The sequence below is a fragment of the Mastigoproctus giganteus genome, chromosome 4, assembly GCF_048544385.1.
Source record: "Mastigoproctus giganteus isolate SK-2022 chromosome 4, ASM4854438v1, whole genome shotgun sequence".
NCBI classification, from domain to species: Eukaryota; Metazoa; Arthropoda; class Arachnida; order Uropygi; family Thelyphonidae; genus Mastigoproctus; species Mastigoproctus giganteus.
In genome coordinates, this window is record NC_143578.1 from 22,181,958 (window position 1) to 22,198,956 (window position 16,999).

Consider the following 16,999-nt stretch of genomic DNA (forward strand, 5'->3'; position numbering starts at 1 on the left):
GCTACTAATAATTTTGATAGATAAAACAGCAAAGTAACGGCAAACTTTTTTTTTAACTATAGAAGTGACATTTTTAAGGCAGCATAACAAATAATACGCATGATGGGAGGAAAATGTAGCTTTCACATTTTCTTCCCATTCTTTTGATGTCCTGTGGGAAAGCTAAAGAATATGAAGAAAATGAACTAATTAAAATCTTAAAGTTATTTAGTTGAAGGGCTGGGTTTTAAACTGTTGGTACATATACTGCTTAATTTATTAACTCCTAAGTTTTCTGTGGAAAAAAAAAAGTGTTTCCATTGATGTTTGTGGTATTTAATAAGTATGAAACATTTGTAATGGCCCACAATAAACAATACTGAAATTATCCTACCTCTAGTGCATGCTGCATATGCCTCATCTGAAATCAAACATTCCATGTTAATGTGCAAATCAGAATGAGCAAAAGGTGGTGTCATTATGCATAGTAGAAAATGGTGTTCATAGGAGGGCAAAAGCTTTTTTATATGAATATTATTTAATGCCATAGAATCTAGATATTGATGGTGGTCCAAGTGTGATATTTGTTCAGAAAATTTCATATGCTGTTTATATAAACAGGTTTCCAATAACAGCGTAATCCTGTCTGTGGTGCAGAAATTAACCAAGCAGTGGTGACACTTTTACCAACAAACATGTCAGCAATATATATACTGCATGTTAATTGCCAGTTTAAGATTAGTGGCTGTTACTCTATCTACTTTCCTAATTATATATACGAGGTTCTACCCAAATGTTCCCAAAATTTGAATGTTGCACAGGAACTACATCTAGTACGGACTTGTGGCACTAGGTAACACTGCATGCATCCTCTGTGAATCAGTGTGTCATGTGGCGTCAGGCTGGATAGAGTCATTGAATATTTATGTGCAGTTCTTTGGTGGTGTGTTTTGCGTAGTTTGCGATTATTTCGATGGCTGATGTGAGAGAGCAATGTGCTTGCATCAAGTTTTGTTTCCTTCTTAACAATACAGCAGCAGAAACCCATAAGAAGTTTAAACAAGCTTCTGGTGACAATGCTTAGGCCAGATGTAGACCTATTACTGGTTTAATCATTTTAAAAACAGTCAAATGTCAGTTGATGATGAATATCATTCTGGACATCCGTCAATGGACCCCAGAAAATGTTGCAAAATACTATGATTTTTAGTGTTTTCCACCAACCATGGAATAAAACGAAAGACGAAAAACCCAAATTTTTAAAATATTTAATATTTACAATAAACTATTTACAAACAAAATATTACTGATAGTAATTTTAAAATAAAACAACTGTGATATACAGGATAATAATAAAATACCGAATTTAAAATGCAATAAAATATACAGGTTAAAAGCGCTAAAATACTAACTGAAGCTTTCAAAGGCTTCTGCCTTCTTTCTCAACAGTGTAATTTCTGTTTTTTGCGGTGCATCATTAAATACCAGCAGGTTCACGGTGCATCTCACGTGAACGTGTACTGTTCCCTTCAGAACCGGAAGTGGCTCGGGAGCGTTTCAGGCAAAAACGTTCATCCCCTCCAAGGATTACGGCCTCAAAGAGGGGATGAATGCGTGTGCCCCTATCTCTATTTATATTTTTCTCAGTAGAACTAATTCGCAAGCTCTCGAGCCACTTGCAGTCCCAAAATCTATGCGCCCGATCAGTGATGACCGCTTCATCTGGGGAGATTTGATGTTGCTTCTCCCAGAAATGTTCAGCTACGGGGGATTTGCCATAGTCTGCATTTCTTATCGCATTTGTGTGCTCCCCCAGACGATCTTTGAGACGCCGTTTTGTTTCTCCCACATAACACTCCCCACATTCCGGGCATTTAATACTGTATACGACCCCACTTATATTTTCATTTAAGACAGGGTCCTTCACCTGTGACACGATTGTGTGCAGCTTCCTGCCTGGGAGCTGCACACAACGTGTCTGGTAATTTCTTAATACGCGAGTTAAACGCTCGGATAAACCCGGATAGTAGGGAATGTATGCGGTGGCTATTGGCGTGAAGGACTCACTTCTACTCTGCCCTCCACTAATGTATTTCTCTATGATCCTCCGGGGGTAGCCACACTTCAAAAGATCCGCCGTAACACATTCATACTCCATGTTTCTATCCTCTGAGGTACTACAATGGGATTTTGCCCTATCCACTAATGCTCTTACTACACTGTTCCTGTGATAATTAGTCTGCGCTGAGTTGTAGTGTGAATATTGGCCCCTGCACATAGATTTTCTAAATACTTTTGTTTTCAAATGCTGGCCTTCTCTACAAATCAGCACATCCAGGAACGGCAAAACCCCTCCTTCCTCTACCTCAGAGGTGAATTGTATGAACGGGGAGAAGCTATTAAGAAAATTCAACGTATCATCCTCACTCCCTTCCCGAATAACTGAAAACGTATCATCAACATACCTTTTCCACGGACGCATAGGGAGAACTGTAGTGTTAAATAGTCTGGACTCGAGCTCCTCCATTGCTAAATTAGCTATGATGGCACTGATGGGGGAGCCCATAGCTGCACCGTTAACCTGCTTGTACATGGTGTTATTAAACACCATGGTAGTACTCGAAAGACATAACTCTATTCCTTTACATATGTCCTCTAAGTTTAGTTGCGTCCTATTATTCAAGGTGGTGTTTCTTTTTAAAGCCATGTACGCACAATGTATCCCATGGTCAATTGGGATGCAGGTAAACAACGATGTTACATCAAAGGATATCATAACCTCGTTTTCCTCTATACGTTGTCCTCTTATGAATTGTACAAATTCTTTACTGTCTCTGATACTATGTTCAGAGTGTCCAACTAATGGTGACAGTAGTTTGGCTAGGAAACCAGATAATGCATACGTGGGGCTGCCAATAAACGAGACTATCGGTCTGAGTGGCACACCCACTTTATGTATTTTTGGCAAACCGTAAAATCTCGGTATCTGGCTTCCTGTGGCATGCAATGCCCAATACCGCTCCTTTGAAATCTTATTGGATTTCATCCAACATTGCACCATCTTATTAACTTGTTGTTCCAGATTCGACAGGGGATTCTTATGAATGATCATATAGGTTGTGCGATCATTTAACAAATCTAATGCTTTGCTTACATATGCTTCTTTATCCAAAACCACCGTTGCTCTACCTTTATCAGCTGGTAGGACCACAACATTATCGTCCTGCTTAAGACTTTCTAGTGCTAATCTTTGCTTTGTATTAAGATTCAAGGGAACTTTCTTGGCTTGACTTAAAATAGCTGCTGTTTTCACACGGATTTCATTGGCCATGCACACAGGTAACTTACTAGCCGCTCTCTCAATTGTTAATATCAGTAGTAAACAGTTGACTGATGATCAAATAGAAGTGTTAAATCTAGGACCTAAGTTTGCTACGATTCCGCCCAAAGTACCCATAGCAGAAATAGCTATGGGCATTGTTTTTTTTTTTTGGACTTTGACAGGATTATCCATAAGGAATTCATCCCTCCTGGCCAGACTGTCAACACAAAGTTCTACTGTGACTTCCTGAGCCAGTTAAGGGAAGCCGTCAGGAGGAAACATCCAGAGAAGTGGTGCACAAAGAATGGGTCCTTCATCATGACAACATGCTGGTCCACACACCTCTCGCTGTGGCACAGTTTTTAGCATCCAGCAACATGACAATTGTCTCCCCCCTTATTTTTCAGACTTAGCCCCCTGCGACTTTTTCCTCTTCCCAAGAATGAAAATCAAGCTGAAGTGGTGAAGATTTGACAGAGTAGAGAATATCCAAAGTAAATCGCAGGCGGTGCTAAATACTATGACAGAGAAGGGCTTTCAGAACGCATTCAAATCATAAGAGAAGCGCTGGGATTGGTATTTATGCTCTCAAGGGGACTTTGACGGTGGCGAATAAGGACCCTGGGTGAGTCTAATTTATTTTATTAATACATTTCAGAAACTTTTGGGTAGCACCTCGTATATAGTCTTATTTAAGTGGTCTTGGAAGTAAAATGTTATTGTTTACTCAGAATTAAATGTGAAAAAAGCTATTCAGATTTTTTAACATTTAATTCTGAATGGATGCACAGATTATGGATTGAAACACAGAAGGATCTCCTCTAATTGTTGTTCATTTCTACAATGTATCAAACTAATTTTTCATCATAATGTGCAGAAAAATCCCATTATAGCCCTAAAGAGCACAAACTATAAGTAGTACCCCATCACCACTTTTGGAGGACTGCTTTGAATATTCTGTTAATCTTTTAGTCGATAACATTGTTTTTTTTTGCAGTGTTTATGAAGCAGTTTATATGCAGGCTTAAAACCTGTTCACTTCAATGTACTATTCTTGCTTTTTTTTTTTGACACCATTAACTTTTTTTTGAATGCTATTAAAAAAATTTTAAATTTTAAATAGATTTTATGAAATTAAACAAAGCATATCTGGGTATTATAAACATGATACAATTGCATTAATATAAAAAAATAATGCTGTCTTTAATGAAATTTATTGATGCCATATTGTGAAACACACACACACAGACACTGATTATTATGCCAGCAAGGAAAACAGATGAACAATGTTGAATTTAAAAAAAAAATGCTGAGAAGAAAGTGCAAATGCACTGAGATAAATGGGTAGACACTGAGTTGTAAAGAGTGACCTTTCTATGCTCAAAGCTTGTGTCAAATATGAAATAAGGAAACATCACCTATACTGGAAACAATTTCAATGAAGTAACCTGCACGTAAACAATTCCTAGAATTTAGTGTATCATCCCTTTTCCAAAACCACCCAGGATTATATCTGGATTTATTTCTTGTCTGAACCTTGGAAAAAAAAAAAAAAAAAAACCCTGATATAGAGTGGAATGCATTTTAAATGGAAGCACTCTAAGGATTAAAATATGAATGGCACGTCATAGGATAAGATTGACCATGGAAACCAGAAGCTGTTAAAAGTGAGGGAGCACTATAAGTAGGAATGTTACAATGGAAATTACTGTAATTATTTGCTGATCTTCAAATTTCCCAAAACTGTCAACTTATTCCATTAATTAACAATTTTCTGGCTGAAAGAGAACTTCAGTCCAGTCCAAATATCTTCCCATAATTTTAATTTATGACCCTTAGTTCTGGAATCATTTGTAAAAATGAAAATTTTGCCTTTATTCATCTTTATCCTTTCGAAGCTTTACAGATTTCAGTCTTGCCCTCCCCCCCTCCAGGGTGCCTGGTTACTAAGTTCTATAGTCCATGTGTTCCAGGTCTTTCCTCATAGAGATGCCCCTTTGCAGATCTGACAAGCAGGTTGCTAAGAAGTGTGATGTCTTTTTTTCAGGCATGGCCTCCATACTTGGACACTATATGCCACTTGCAGTCTTACAGTGGGAGTATGACTTTTCCATCTCTATAATAATAAATTATTATTAGTAGTAGTGAAAAATGATGCAAGGAAGCAAGCGTATATAGCATCACCCAAAAAAAAAAAAAAAAAAAACCAACAATTGTTGTTTCATGGTCATGGTCAATTGATCATGGGCCTTCCTTTTTTGTGTGACTACACTGCACTGCTTGGAGAACTTCATGTTCCCATATTGTAACTTCCAAATCTATTTCTTCCTCTAGTGTTTCAATTTCAGCCTCACCCAGGGTATAAGTTATTTTGTGGTTGCTATTCCCCAAGTGTAAGACCTTGCATTTTCTAACTAAGGATTTTTGTACTGTCCAATGGACCCAGCACTGAATCTTTTGGAACTCTGCTGATGACATTAGTCCACAAAGAGCAGTGCCCATTGAAAACCACTCTCTGTCTTCTTCCCCTTAACCATCTTTTTATCCATAGCAGTAATTTTCCCTTAATGCTATATTGCTCTAATTTGTACAGCAGTCTTTTATGTGCAACAGTATGAAAAACCCTCATGAAATCCAAATATATGATATCAAAATTATTGTTTGCATCTATTTCTTTGGTCACTGCATCATAGTAACCTATCAGATTGGTTAGAAAAGACTGCCCCTTAACAAATCCATCTTGTGAGTGCAGTATAATTGTATTCCTGTCCATATGGTCCTGCAATACTTCTTTAATCAGTGACCATTATTTTTCCTGGAACAGATGTTAAGCTGACAGGTCTGTAATTACTCATGTCACCATATTTGATCTCTCTTTATAAATTAGGGCCAAATTTGGACATATCCAGTCCATAAGGACCTCTCCTGAATCAAAGGATGCTCTTATAATTATGGCTAAGGTTTTTTTCACCTCCTTTGCTGTCTCCCTTAATAGGATTGGATAGATCCCATCCACTTCACGTTCCCTTTTTATGTACAGCTTCAACAATTTCTCTTCCACTTTCCTTTCAGTTATCACAGTGTCATTTAGTATCCCCATTGTAATTTGATAAATCAATACTCATCTTCAATCTATGCTCCCTCATATATGTTTAGTCTCAGCAAGAGGAAGAATGCCACCTGTATTCAGCTCACTCAACTCACTCAAAATCCTAAACACTCCAATCAGATCACGCCACAGTGCCTAGTCTCCAAAAGATGCAGTTTGCTGAACTGAAGCCTTTCTGGATAAGAGCGCCCTTTTTTTTTCTCTTCACCATCTCTGCAGCCATTTCAGGGTTTCCCATCTCTGCAGCCATTTCAGCAAATATACATCCTTCCTAAAGTGAGGCCTCCGGTCCTGTATACAATTCTCAAGATGTGGCCTAACCATTGGCCTTCTACAAGGGGATAATCAACCCCTTATCCTTGCTAGCAAAGTTTCTATATATCATTGAAAAAAAAAAACTCCAAGAGCTGTTCTGGCAGCATGTCTGCACTGCTCAGAGAAATTCATATCTGATTGCACAATTACCCCCAGGTCTTTTTCATTTTCCACTACCCTGAGTGTAGTACCACACAGTTCATAGGTTACCTGGGATTACTGCTACCCATGTGCAGTACCTTGCATTTATTAATGTTAAACTTCAGCTGCAATTTCTCAGCCCACTGACCAAGTTTTCCTAGATCTTGTTGCACTAGCTCACCCTCATTACTGTTGTTAACCCCTCTGCCAACTTTTGTATCATCTGCAAACTTTGACATTAAGCCTGATATGCCTTCATTAATATCATTAATAAATATTGAAAACAACAATGGGCCAAAACAGCACTGAATCATAAGGGGAGTACACTGATAACATTCGTCCACGAATAGCACATTATCCTAAATTGATAATATCATTTTATAAAAACACCAAAAAGGTGAATCCGCAAACTTTATAAAATCTGGTTCATTATGATAGTTTAGCATTAGCATTAGCATTAGTAGAGGCATACGATGCAAGAAAGCAAGCTTATTCAGCATCAGCCCAAAAAAAAAAAAAACCTCTCCCATTTCACCCCTCCGTTCGTTCGAAATACCTGTCCAGTTGAGCTTTAAATTTGTTTAGGCTATCAACTTCAACAACAAGTGATGGAAGTCGGTTCCACCAACCAACCACCCGCTGGCCAAAGGCAAATTTCCGCACATCTATCCGACATCCGTCCTTCCTCAATTTGAATTTATGCCCTCTGAGGTGATTATTCTGAGAAAGATGAAGAATCCCATTGGCATTGAGCATGCTCAAACCATTCAAGGCCTTATACACCTCTATCAGATCACCTCGCCGGTGCCTAGTCTCCAGACTCTGTAATTTGCAAAACTTAAGCCTTTCTTCGTAAGAGCAACCCTTTGTTCCATTTACTAATCTTGTTGCCCTTCTCTGTACCCGTTCCAGCAGCTCTACATCCTTCTTGAAATGAGGCCTCCAGACCTGTATACAGTACTCAAGATGTGGCCTAACCATTGCCTTATACAAGGGAATAATCACCTCCTTATCCCTGCTAGAAAAATTCCTGTATATCATTGACAAGACACCATGAGCTACTCTTGCAGCTCGTCTGCACTGCTCAGAGAACTTCATATCTCCCTGCACAATTACCCCCGGTCCTTTTCATTCTCCACCACTGTCAGTGTGGTACCGCAGAGTTGATACGTTGCTCTGGGGTTACTGTTTCCCATATGCAGTACTTTACATTTGTCAATGTTAAACTTCATTTGCCACCTCTCAGCCCATCTGTTCAACCTTTCCAGATCCTGTTGCAGCAGCATAGCGTCAGTAGTGTCCTTGACGACCCTGCCAACCTTTGTATCATCTGCAAACTTGGACATTAAACTTGATATCCCATCATCAATATCATTCATAAACACCGAAAACAACAACGGACCCAACACTGAACCTTGAGGAACTCCACTAATAACATTAGTCCACGTTGAGCAGTGTCCATTGATTACCACTCTCTGTCTTCTGCCACTCAACCATCCCCTTATCCATAGCAGCAATTTGCCTCCAATGCCACACTGCTCCAATTTGTGCAGCAGTCTTCCATGTGCAACAGTATCAAAAGCCTTTCTAAGATCCAAATATATAATATCAAAGTTATTCCCTGCATCCAGTTCTTTTGTGACTACATCATAGTATCCAATCAAATTGGTCAGGCAAGACCTGCCCTTAACAAAACCATGCTGCGTCTGAGCTATAACTGAGTTCTTGTCTAGATGATCCTGCAGTGCTTCTTTAACCAGTGCCTCCATTAATTTACCTGGAACAGAAGTTAAACTAACAGGTCTATAATTACTTGTGTCAGCCTTTGATCCTCCTTTGTGAATTGGGGTTACATTTGCACATCTCCAGTCAATGGGTACCTCCCCTGAGTCCAAAGAAGCTCTCATAATTATGGCTAGGGGTTTGCATACTTCCTTTGCTGCCTCCTTTAATATAACTGGATAGATCCCATCCACCCCAGGTGCCTTTTTTATGTTTATCCTCAACAATCTCTCCTCCACTTTCCTCTCAGTTATTACAAAATCATCCAGCTCACTGCCAATGTTTACTTTACCTACATCATTCTCCTTCCTGAATAACTCCTCATGCGTGAATGTAGATGCAAAATACTCGTTTAGATTGTTAGCCACCTGAGCAGGATCCTCAACTGTTGAACCATCAATATCCAGTGGACCAATCTGATTCATCCCTTTCCTTCTCGAGTTCAAGTATGTAAAGAACTCTTTTCTGTTTTTCTTTGCATCCTTTGCCAAGGATTTTTCGTAGTCTGCCTTTGCCTGCCTAATCTCCTTTGTGACTTGGTTACAGACCAACTTATATCTATCATAGGCTTCCATGTCACCCATTAATTTATATGTATCCCATGCATTTTTCTTCTCTGCCACATGTCTCATTAGTTCATCTGACAACCATTTAGGCCTAAACCTTGAACAATATTTCTTAGTTGGTATGTAAAGCCTGGTAGCCTCCAAGATTAGTTCCTTAAATGCTTCCCATTTTGAGTTTGCTGTTGGTAACATCATCAGTTTTAGTTGTTGGAACACTCGTGTATTATCAGAAAATGTCCTTTATTAATGAACAGTGGGGACTTATGGATAACATATTGAGTCTATGTGAGCAGCCAAGTAGTGTAGTGAAGAAAAAACTTCAATTTAAAATATAAAAAATAGGTTTTGTGTACCTTTAACCTCCGATATTGGGACCTATTTGACAGCCAAAATTCAACCTCTATCATTGGAGGGATAAAAGTGTCCCTGAGATGGAAATTGAACACAGAAGCACTTACGATTTTCAAATTATTTCAGTTTAAAATAAATATTCAACCCAATCAGAAGGTTCATGCATTCAAATTTAACAGTTTTAAATTGAATAAAGTTCTTTTGTTTTTTCTTATTTTTCCATTTAATTTTTTTGCACCATCGTTTTTCTTGTTGAAACATTGTGTAAATGGTTTTACTGTTATAATAATAAATCTGTGATTTTTTTTAAAATAGAATTTTTGAAATTCTTTAAATTTTATAAAATAAATTATAAAGAACTTCATAATTCTTCGTTAAAATTAATATTTATTATTTGCCATACTCTTGAAAAAAATTAGCATGTTATTCTTTTAATTTTAGAATATTACACTGCCTCCTGTAAAATCTGGATATCTGACAATAACAAAATAAATGAATCAAATATATCAGGGCTATCATCTACTCAAAAGTGGGATCAGACTTTCTTGCTGTAAGTTTTTAAATTTTTTTAAATATTTAGTTATTAAAGTTTTAATTGTTTCTAATATACTTTATAGGCCTAGTACAGAGGAAATAGGGTTTCTCCTGTATGTTATTCCAGGATTTTCAATTCAGCTAACATATATACTAGCCTGTAAATGCAGTTGCTGACATAACACACAATAAACCATATGAACTTATTTAATATATGTAATTGATTCATCATGGCCAAAGTAGTCAGTTCATAAAAAAATCCACCCAATTCTCTCACAGAAAACAACCTGGTGCTCCAGTGGTGACAAAATATGTAAAAGATGCAACACATTCTTAAACGTAATGCAACCAGTCACTATTACACTGAAAATGCCAAACATCTGTTTAATTTAAAAGTTTATTTATTTATTTATTTTTTTATGAAAACCCCAAACATGAGGTATAAGGACCTATAGTACTTAGTACCGTGCTTGTGTTGAGAAGATGAGAGAAGATAATTGTTGACATTAGACTTGAACTGCTGTAGACTGTAATTTTCAGGAAAGACATATGAAGGAAGGTTGTTCCAGAAAATGGCAGTTGAATGAATAACCGAGGAAGATGAAAAGTTGGTTCTGTTAGTTTGAAGTTCGACAGTAAAAGGATGTTGACGGCACGCATTCGAACTGTTTTGGAAGAGAGAGTAGGAATCATAGAAGCCAGTTCAAAAGAACAGTGCTCATGGAATTTTCTATAGAAAAGTCATGCAGCAGAAACAGTACATCTCTGAGACAATGAGTGGAGAGACTCAGTTAGTGATGAGTCATTAATTAAACTAACTGCCCTCATCTGAATGGAATCTCGAAGCCTGAGAGAGGTTTTGGGGGCACCGCCCAAGATGTGGGAACAATATTCCATGTTAGGGAGGATTTGCGATTTGTACAGAATGAACAGCTGTTTGAAAGAAAAGTAACGCCGAGAGTGAAAGAGAAAACCAAATCTTTTAGATGCAGAGAAACCAATATTTTAATGTGCTTGTGCCAAGAGAGAGATTGGAAGTCAGGGTAATCCCCAAAAGGGATGTATCAACTTGCTTAGAACTCAGAGTGTCACCAAAGATAAGCATAGGAGCAGAAGAATCCTTTTTGTGAGAAAAAAATACAGGACTGAGTTTTAGAAGGTGAAAAGACAGTTTAGTTGAAATCAACTAAATTGTCTTTGCCCCACCGGAGAATTACCTGGAGATCGGAATTTAAGGAATTGGTAGCGGATATTCGAGAAGTTGATTCTGATTGAGCAGGGCAAGATTTCTCAAAATGGAAAGTGGAATTCAATGTGCCATCATCAGCAAAACTATGGATAGGATTTCCAGTCAATGGAAGAAAGGCATTAATATACAAGAGGAAAAGAGTGAGGGAATAACTGAACCTTGGCAGACACCAGCATTAGTGGAGAAGTTAGAAGACAGAGAGCCATCTACCATCACCCTTAGTGAGCGATCAGAGAGAAAACTGGATAACCAATTACAAAAAGCAGTTGGCAAACCATAAGATGGGAGCTTGTTTAGAAGACCTTTATGCCAAACACGATCGAAAGCCTTTGAGATGTCTAGAGCAACTGCTTGTATTTCACTGAACCTTTCCATTGAATTTGCCCATAAATGGGTAACATAAGCCAGAATATCACCAGTGAATCGACACTGACGGAATCCATGCTAGCGATCGTTGATCAGATGGAAGGTTTCTAGGTAGTTTAAGAGTTGGCAGTTAATTGATTTCTCCATTACTTTAGAAAGAGTAGAAGTAATTGCAATGGGACGATAATTGGATTGGAGGGATTTGTTACCCTTTTTAGGAACTGGCTCAATATGAGCAAATTTCCAAGCAGAAGGAAAAACACGTTTGGAATAAGAAAGTGAAAAAAGATGGCAAAGAACAGGAGTAAGTTCAGGAGCACAGGTTTTGAGAACAAGTGGAGAAATACTATCGGGACCTGGAGCTTTCTTAGCATCAAGATTCGTCAAAATCCTTCGGACATCCTTTTTAGCATTAGCATTAGTAGACGCATTTGATGCAAGAAAGCAAGCTTATGCAGCATCAGCCAAAAAAAAAAAAAATAAATAAATAAATAAAAAATAACCACTTCCACTTCACCCCTCTGTTCGTTCAAATTACCTGTCCAGCTGAGCCTTCAACTTATTTAGGCTATCAACTTCCACGGCAAGGGATGGAAGTCTGTTCCACCAACCAACCACCTGCTGGCTAAAGGCAAATTTCAGTACGTCTATCCTACATCTGTCTTTCCTCAATTTGAATTTATGCCCTCTCAGGTGATTATTCTGAGCAAGAGGAAGAATCCGATCAGCATTGAGCATGCTCAAACCATTCAAGGCTTTATACACCTCTATCAGATCACCTCGCTGGTGCCTAGTCTCCAGACACTGTAATTTGCAAAACTTAAGCCTTTCTTCGTAAGAGCACCCCTTTGTTCCATTCATTAATCTTTTTGCCTTTCTCTGTACTCGTTCCAGCAGCTCTACATCCTTCTTGAAATGAGGCCTCCAGACCTGTATACAGTACTCTAGGTGTGACCTGACCATTGCCTTATACAAGGGAATAATCACCTCCTTATCCCTGCTAGAAACATTCCTATATATCATTGACAATACACCATGAGCTACTCTTGCAGTCCGTCTGCACTGCTCAGAGAACTTCATATCTGCCTGCACAACCACCCCCAGGTCCCTTTCATTTTCTACCACTGTCAGTGTAGTACCACAGCGTTGATACGTTGCTCTGGGGTTGATGTTTCCCATATGTAGTACTTTACATTTGTCAATGTTAAACTTCATTTGCCACCTCTCAGCCCATCTGCTCAACCTTTCCAGATCCTGTTGCTGCAGCATAGTGTCAGTTATGTCCTTGACAACCCTGCCAACCTTCGTATCGTCTGCAAACCTGGACATTAAGCTTGATATACCATCATCAATATCATTTATAAATACAGAAAACAATAATGAACCCAATACTGAACCCTGAGGGACTCCACTAATAACATTAGTCCACGATGAGCAGTGTCCATTGATTACCACCTCTCTTCTCCCCCTCAACCACCCCTTTATCCATAGCAGCAATTTGCCTCCAATGCCACACTGCTCCAATTTGTGCAGCAGTCTTCCCTGTGCAACAGTATCAAAAGCCTTTCTAAGATCCAAGTATATAATATCAAAGTTATTCCCTGCATCCAGTTCTTTTGTGACTGCATCATAGTATCCAATCAAATCGGTCAGGCAAGACTTCCCCTTAACAAAACCATGCTGTGTCTGAGCTATAACTGAAGTCTTGTCTAGATTATCCTGCTATGCTTCTTTAACCAGTGCCTCCATTAATTTTCCGTGAACAGAAGTTACTCACAGGTCTATAATTACTTGTGTCAGCCTTTGAGCCTCCTTTGTGAATTGGGGTCACATTTGCACATCTCCAGTCCATGGGTACTTCCCCTGAGTCCAAATAAGCTCTCATAATTATGGCTAAGGGTTTGCTTACTTCCTTTGCTGCCTCCTTTAATATAACTGGATAGATCCCATCCACCCCAGGTACCTTTCTTGTGTTTATCTTCAACAATTTCTCCTCCACTTTACTCTCAGTTATTACAAGATTCTCTAGGTTACTGCCAGAGTTGAATACACCTCTGGCATTCCCCTCGCTGAATAACTCCTCATGTGAGAATGTCAATTCAAAATATTCATTTAGTTTTTTAGCTACCTGAGAAGGATCATCAACAGTTAACCCATCGATATCAAGTGGAGCAATCTGATTCATCCCATTCCTTCTAGAGTTTACATAAGTAAAGAACTCTTTGCTGTTTTTCTTTGCATCCCTTGCTAAAGATTTCTCGTAGTCTGCCTTCGCCTGCCTAACCTCCTTTGTAACTTGGTTACAGATCAACTTATATCTATCATAGGCTTCTGTGTCACGTGTTAATTTGTATGTATCCCATGCATTTTTCTTCTCTGCCATATGTCTCATTGAGGCGCCTCCGTAGCCAGGTGGGAAGGAGCAGCAGTGCATAGCACATGCTTCTTGATTAGACCGGGGTTCGAGCCCGTCACCACCAAATACGGAGGATGCGGAAAGGTCAGGGAATGACCACCGCATATCCCGGAGCAATATGGCCTTAATTGCTAATGCTCCTAAAAACCAAATAACAATCACAATATGTCTCATTGCGGCTCCGTAGCCAGGTGGGAAGGAGCACCAGTGCTTAGCATACGCTTCTTGATTAGACCGGGGATCGAGCCCGTCACCACGAAATACGGAGGATATGGAAAGGTCAGGGAATGACCATCGCATATCCCGGAGCAATATGGCCTTAGTTGCTAATGCTCCTAAAAACCAGAATAACAAACAAACAAACATATGTCTCATTAGTTCATCTGACATCCACTTAGGCCTAAACCTTGAACAATATTTCTTAGTTGGTATGTAAAGCCCAGTTGAACCATCAATATCCAGTGGACCAATCTGATTAATCCCTTTCCTTATAGAGTTTACATAGGTAAAGAACTCTTTTCTGTTTTTCTTTGCATCCTTTGCCAAGGATTTCTCATAATCTGCCTTTGCCTGCCTAATCTCATTTTGTGACTTGGTTACAGACCAACTTATATCTATCATAGGCTTCCATGTCACCCATTAATTTATATGTATCCCATGCATTTTTCTTCTCTGCCCTATGTCTCATCAGTTCATCTGACATTCCTTTTTCCTAAACCTTCAACAATATTTCTTAGTTGGTACGTAAAGCCTAGTAACTTCCAAGATAAGTTCTTTGAATGCTTCCCATTTTGAATTTGCTGTTGGTAACATCATCAGTTGGTCCCACTGTATAGAATTTAAATACTGTCTCAGACCATTGTCGTCGCCTTTACGAAATCAATAACCCTTCCCTTTATCCCTGATGGTAGTTACTTCTTTGAGTAAATCCCACTTCAGCACACTGTGATCACTGCCACCTACTAGGTTCTTTATCTGCAGATTTTTAATGCATGAAGAATCACTACTGATAATCAGACCAAGAGTATTACTCCCTCTAGTTGCCTCCTGAACATACTGATGTAGAAAACAATCATCCAATAAATCCACAAAAGCCTTGCTAGTGTGTGAGTGACCAGCCCCCAAATTCCAGTCAATATCTGGGAAATTAAAATCCCCCATTATAAGACTCTCTGATTTACTAGCCCACTCTATTTTCCTGTACAGTTTCTTATTATACTCATCAGAGTCATTAGGCCTATAGCACACTCCTACTCTCAATTTTGATCTCCCAGTGCTTATGTCACACCAAACTGACTTGACACTGCACTATCCAGCGATGTTGACTGGCTTCACTTCCTTGGATTTTATGTATTTCTTAACTAATAGCATAACCCCTCCTCCCTTTCTAGCCTGTCTATCCTTTCTGTAGACATTGTACTCCCCAAATTCCAGTTCTGCATTCCTTATATCAGTGTGGCACCCCGTCTCTGAAATCCCAACAATATCTGCCTTTGATGTGTTGAGCAATACCTCAAATTCATCAAATTTATTTACTAAACTCCTAGCATCGATTTACACGCAAGTATACATGCACCTGTTCTTTTTCTTAGCTACTCTAACACAACCCATGTGTTTACTTGTACCCCAGTGATTCCCAGCAGTCTCTGAAATATCCTGCATCTTATTTTCCAGGTTGCTGCTCATTCCAATAGAAGCAGTGCAAGAATCACTTTCACTTCTGCCAGTGGCTACTGTTAATCTATTAGTCCTTGTATCCCTCCAATCTAGCAGTTTTCCGACCCACCGAATACTGCCTGAATAGCATCAGCAAACATTCTTACACCCTTTCTATTTAAGTGTATTCCATCCCTGTAGAAGCAGTCTCTCCTGTTAACAAGTACAGACCAGGCTGAAAAAAATTCTACCCCTTGAGCCTTGCACAATCTTTCCAGGGCTGAATTGATCGACAGGGCTTTCATCATATACTCCCTCCTATCGTCTCTGGGCAGAATTGCAGACACTTTCAATTTCAACCCTAATTCACAGGTTTTTTTCAACAGTGACCTGTACTTGTTAAGTAATTCCACCGGTCCAATACTCTTAATATCATTAGTGCCAACGTGTACAACTATATTACCTTTTATGCCCTTAAAAGATGATATCCGCTCTACAACGTCATCAACCTTTGCCCCTGGCAGACATACCCTGGTCCTGTTCCACCTATCCTTTTTACAAAGCATGTTTCCCGTTTCCCTGACAATAGAGTCACCAAGAACTACTAGTTCCCTTGGGACCAGCGCATTCTGCTTTGGGGACTGCCGCTGTGTTGCTTGATTTTGACGGAAGACCACAGGAGGCATTGAATGGGACTTGTTGGGAATGGTGGGAGGTGCTTTACCAAGATCATTAATACATGAGTTGAAAGAAAAACGGGATGCTAGCAGATCAGCTTTATTCTTGGCTGAAGTGACAACAGAACCATCTTGTTTTGACAGAGGTGGGAACAGAGATGGGCAAAAGTTGTGGCCAATAGCTTTGGCAAGAGAACAGAATGCTTGGTTACCATTAGGGCAAGAAGAAAGTTTTCTACTCTTAGCCTGTTCAAAATCTAGTTTGGACTGATTAATAACTGCTTTACAATTGTTGTGAGCTTTGGTGTAGGCAGAAAACAAAACTGAAGAATTGGAAACAAGCCAATTACGATATGCAACATTCCACTCCTGAACGGCCTTAGCACATTTATTGGAAAACCGAGGTTTAGGTAAAGGACAAGGTTTTAAAGTGGCATGTGGAATAAAGGATTCCATTCCTACAAGAATAATTTCACTTCCACGATCCAAGCAAATGTTGACATCAGAAGTTTTGAAATAGTAGTCTGACCAAGGAA

The 16,999-nt window shown here is 39.1% G+C and overlaps 1 protein-coding gene across 1 annotated transcript in view; it reads left to right on the plus strand.

The window, feature by feature from the left end:
- LOC150086459 (uncharacterized) overlaps window positions 1-16,999 on the plus strand; it is a 54,273-nt gene that overhangs the window by 35,392 nt on the left and 1,882 nt on the right. The window contains exon 6 of the mRNA XM_090372172.1: window positions 10,007-10,115. Within this exon, the coding sequence (XP_090228298.1) occupies window positions 10,007-10,115 (109 nt within the window). The remainder of the gene's footprint in view (window positions 1-10,006; window positions 10,116-16,999) is intronic.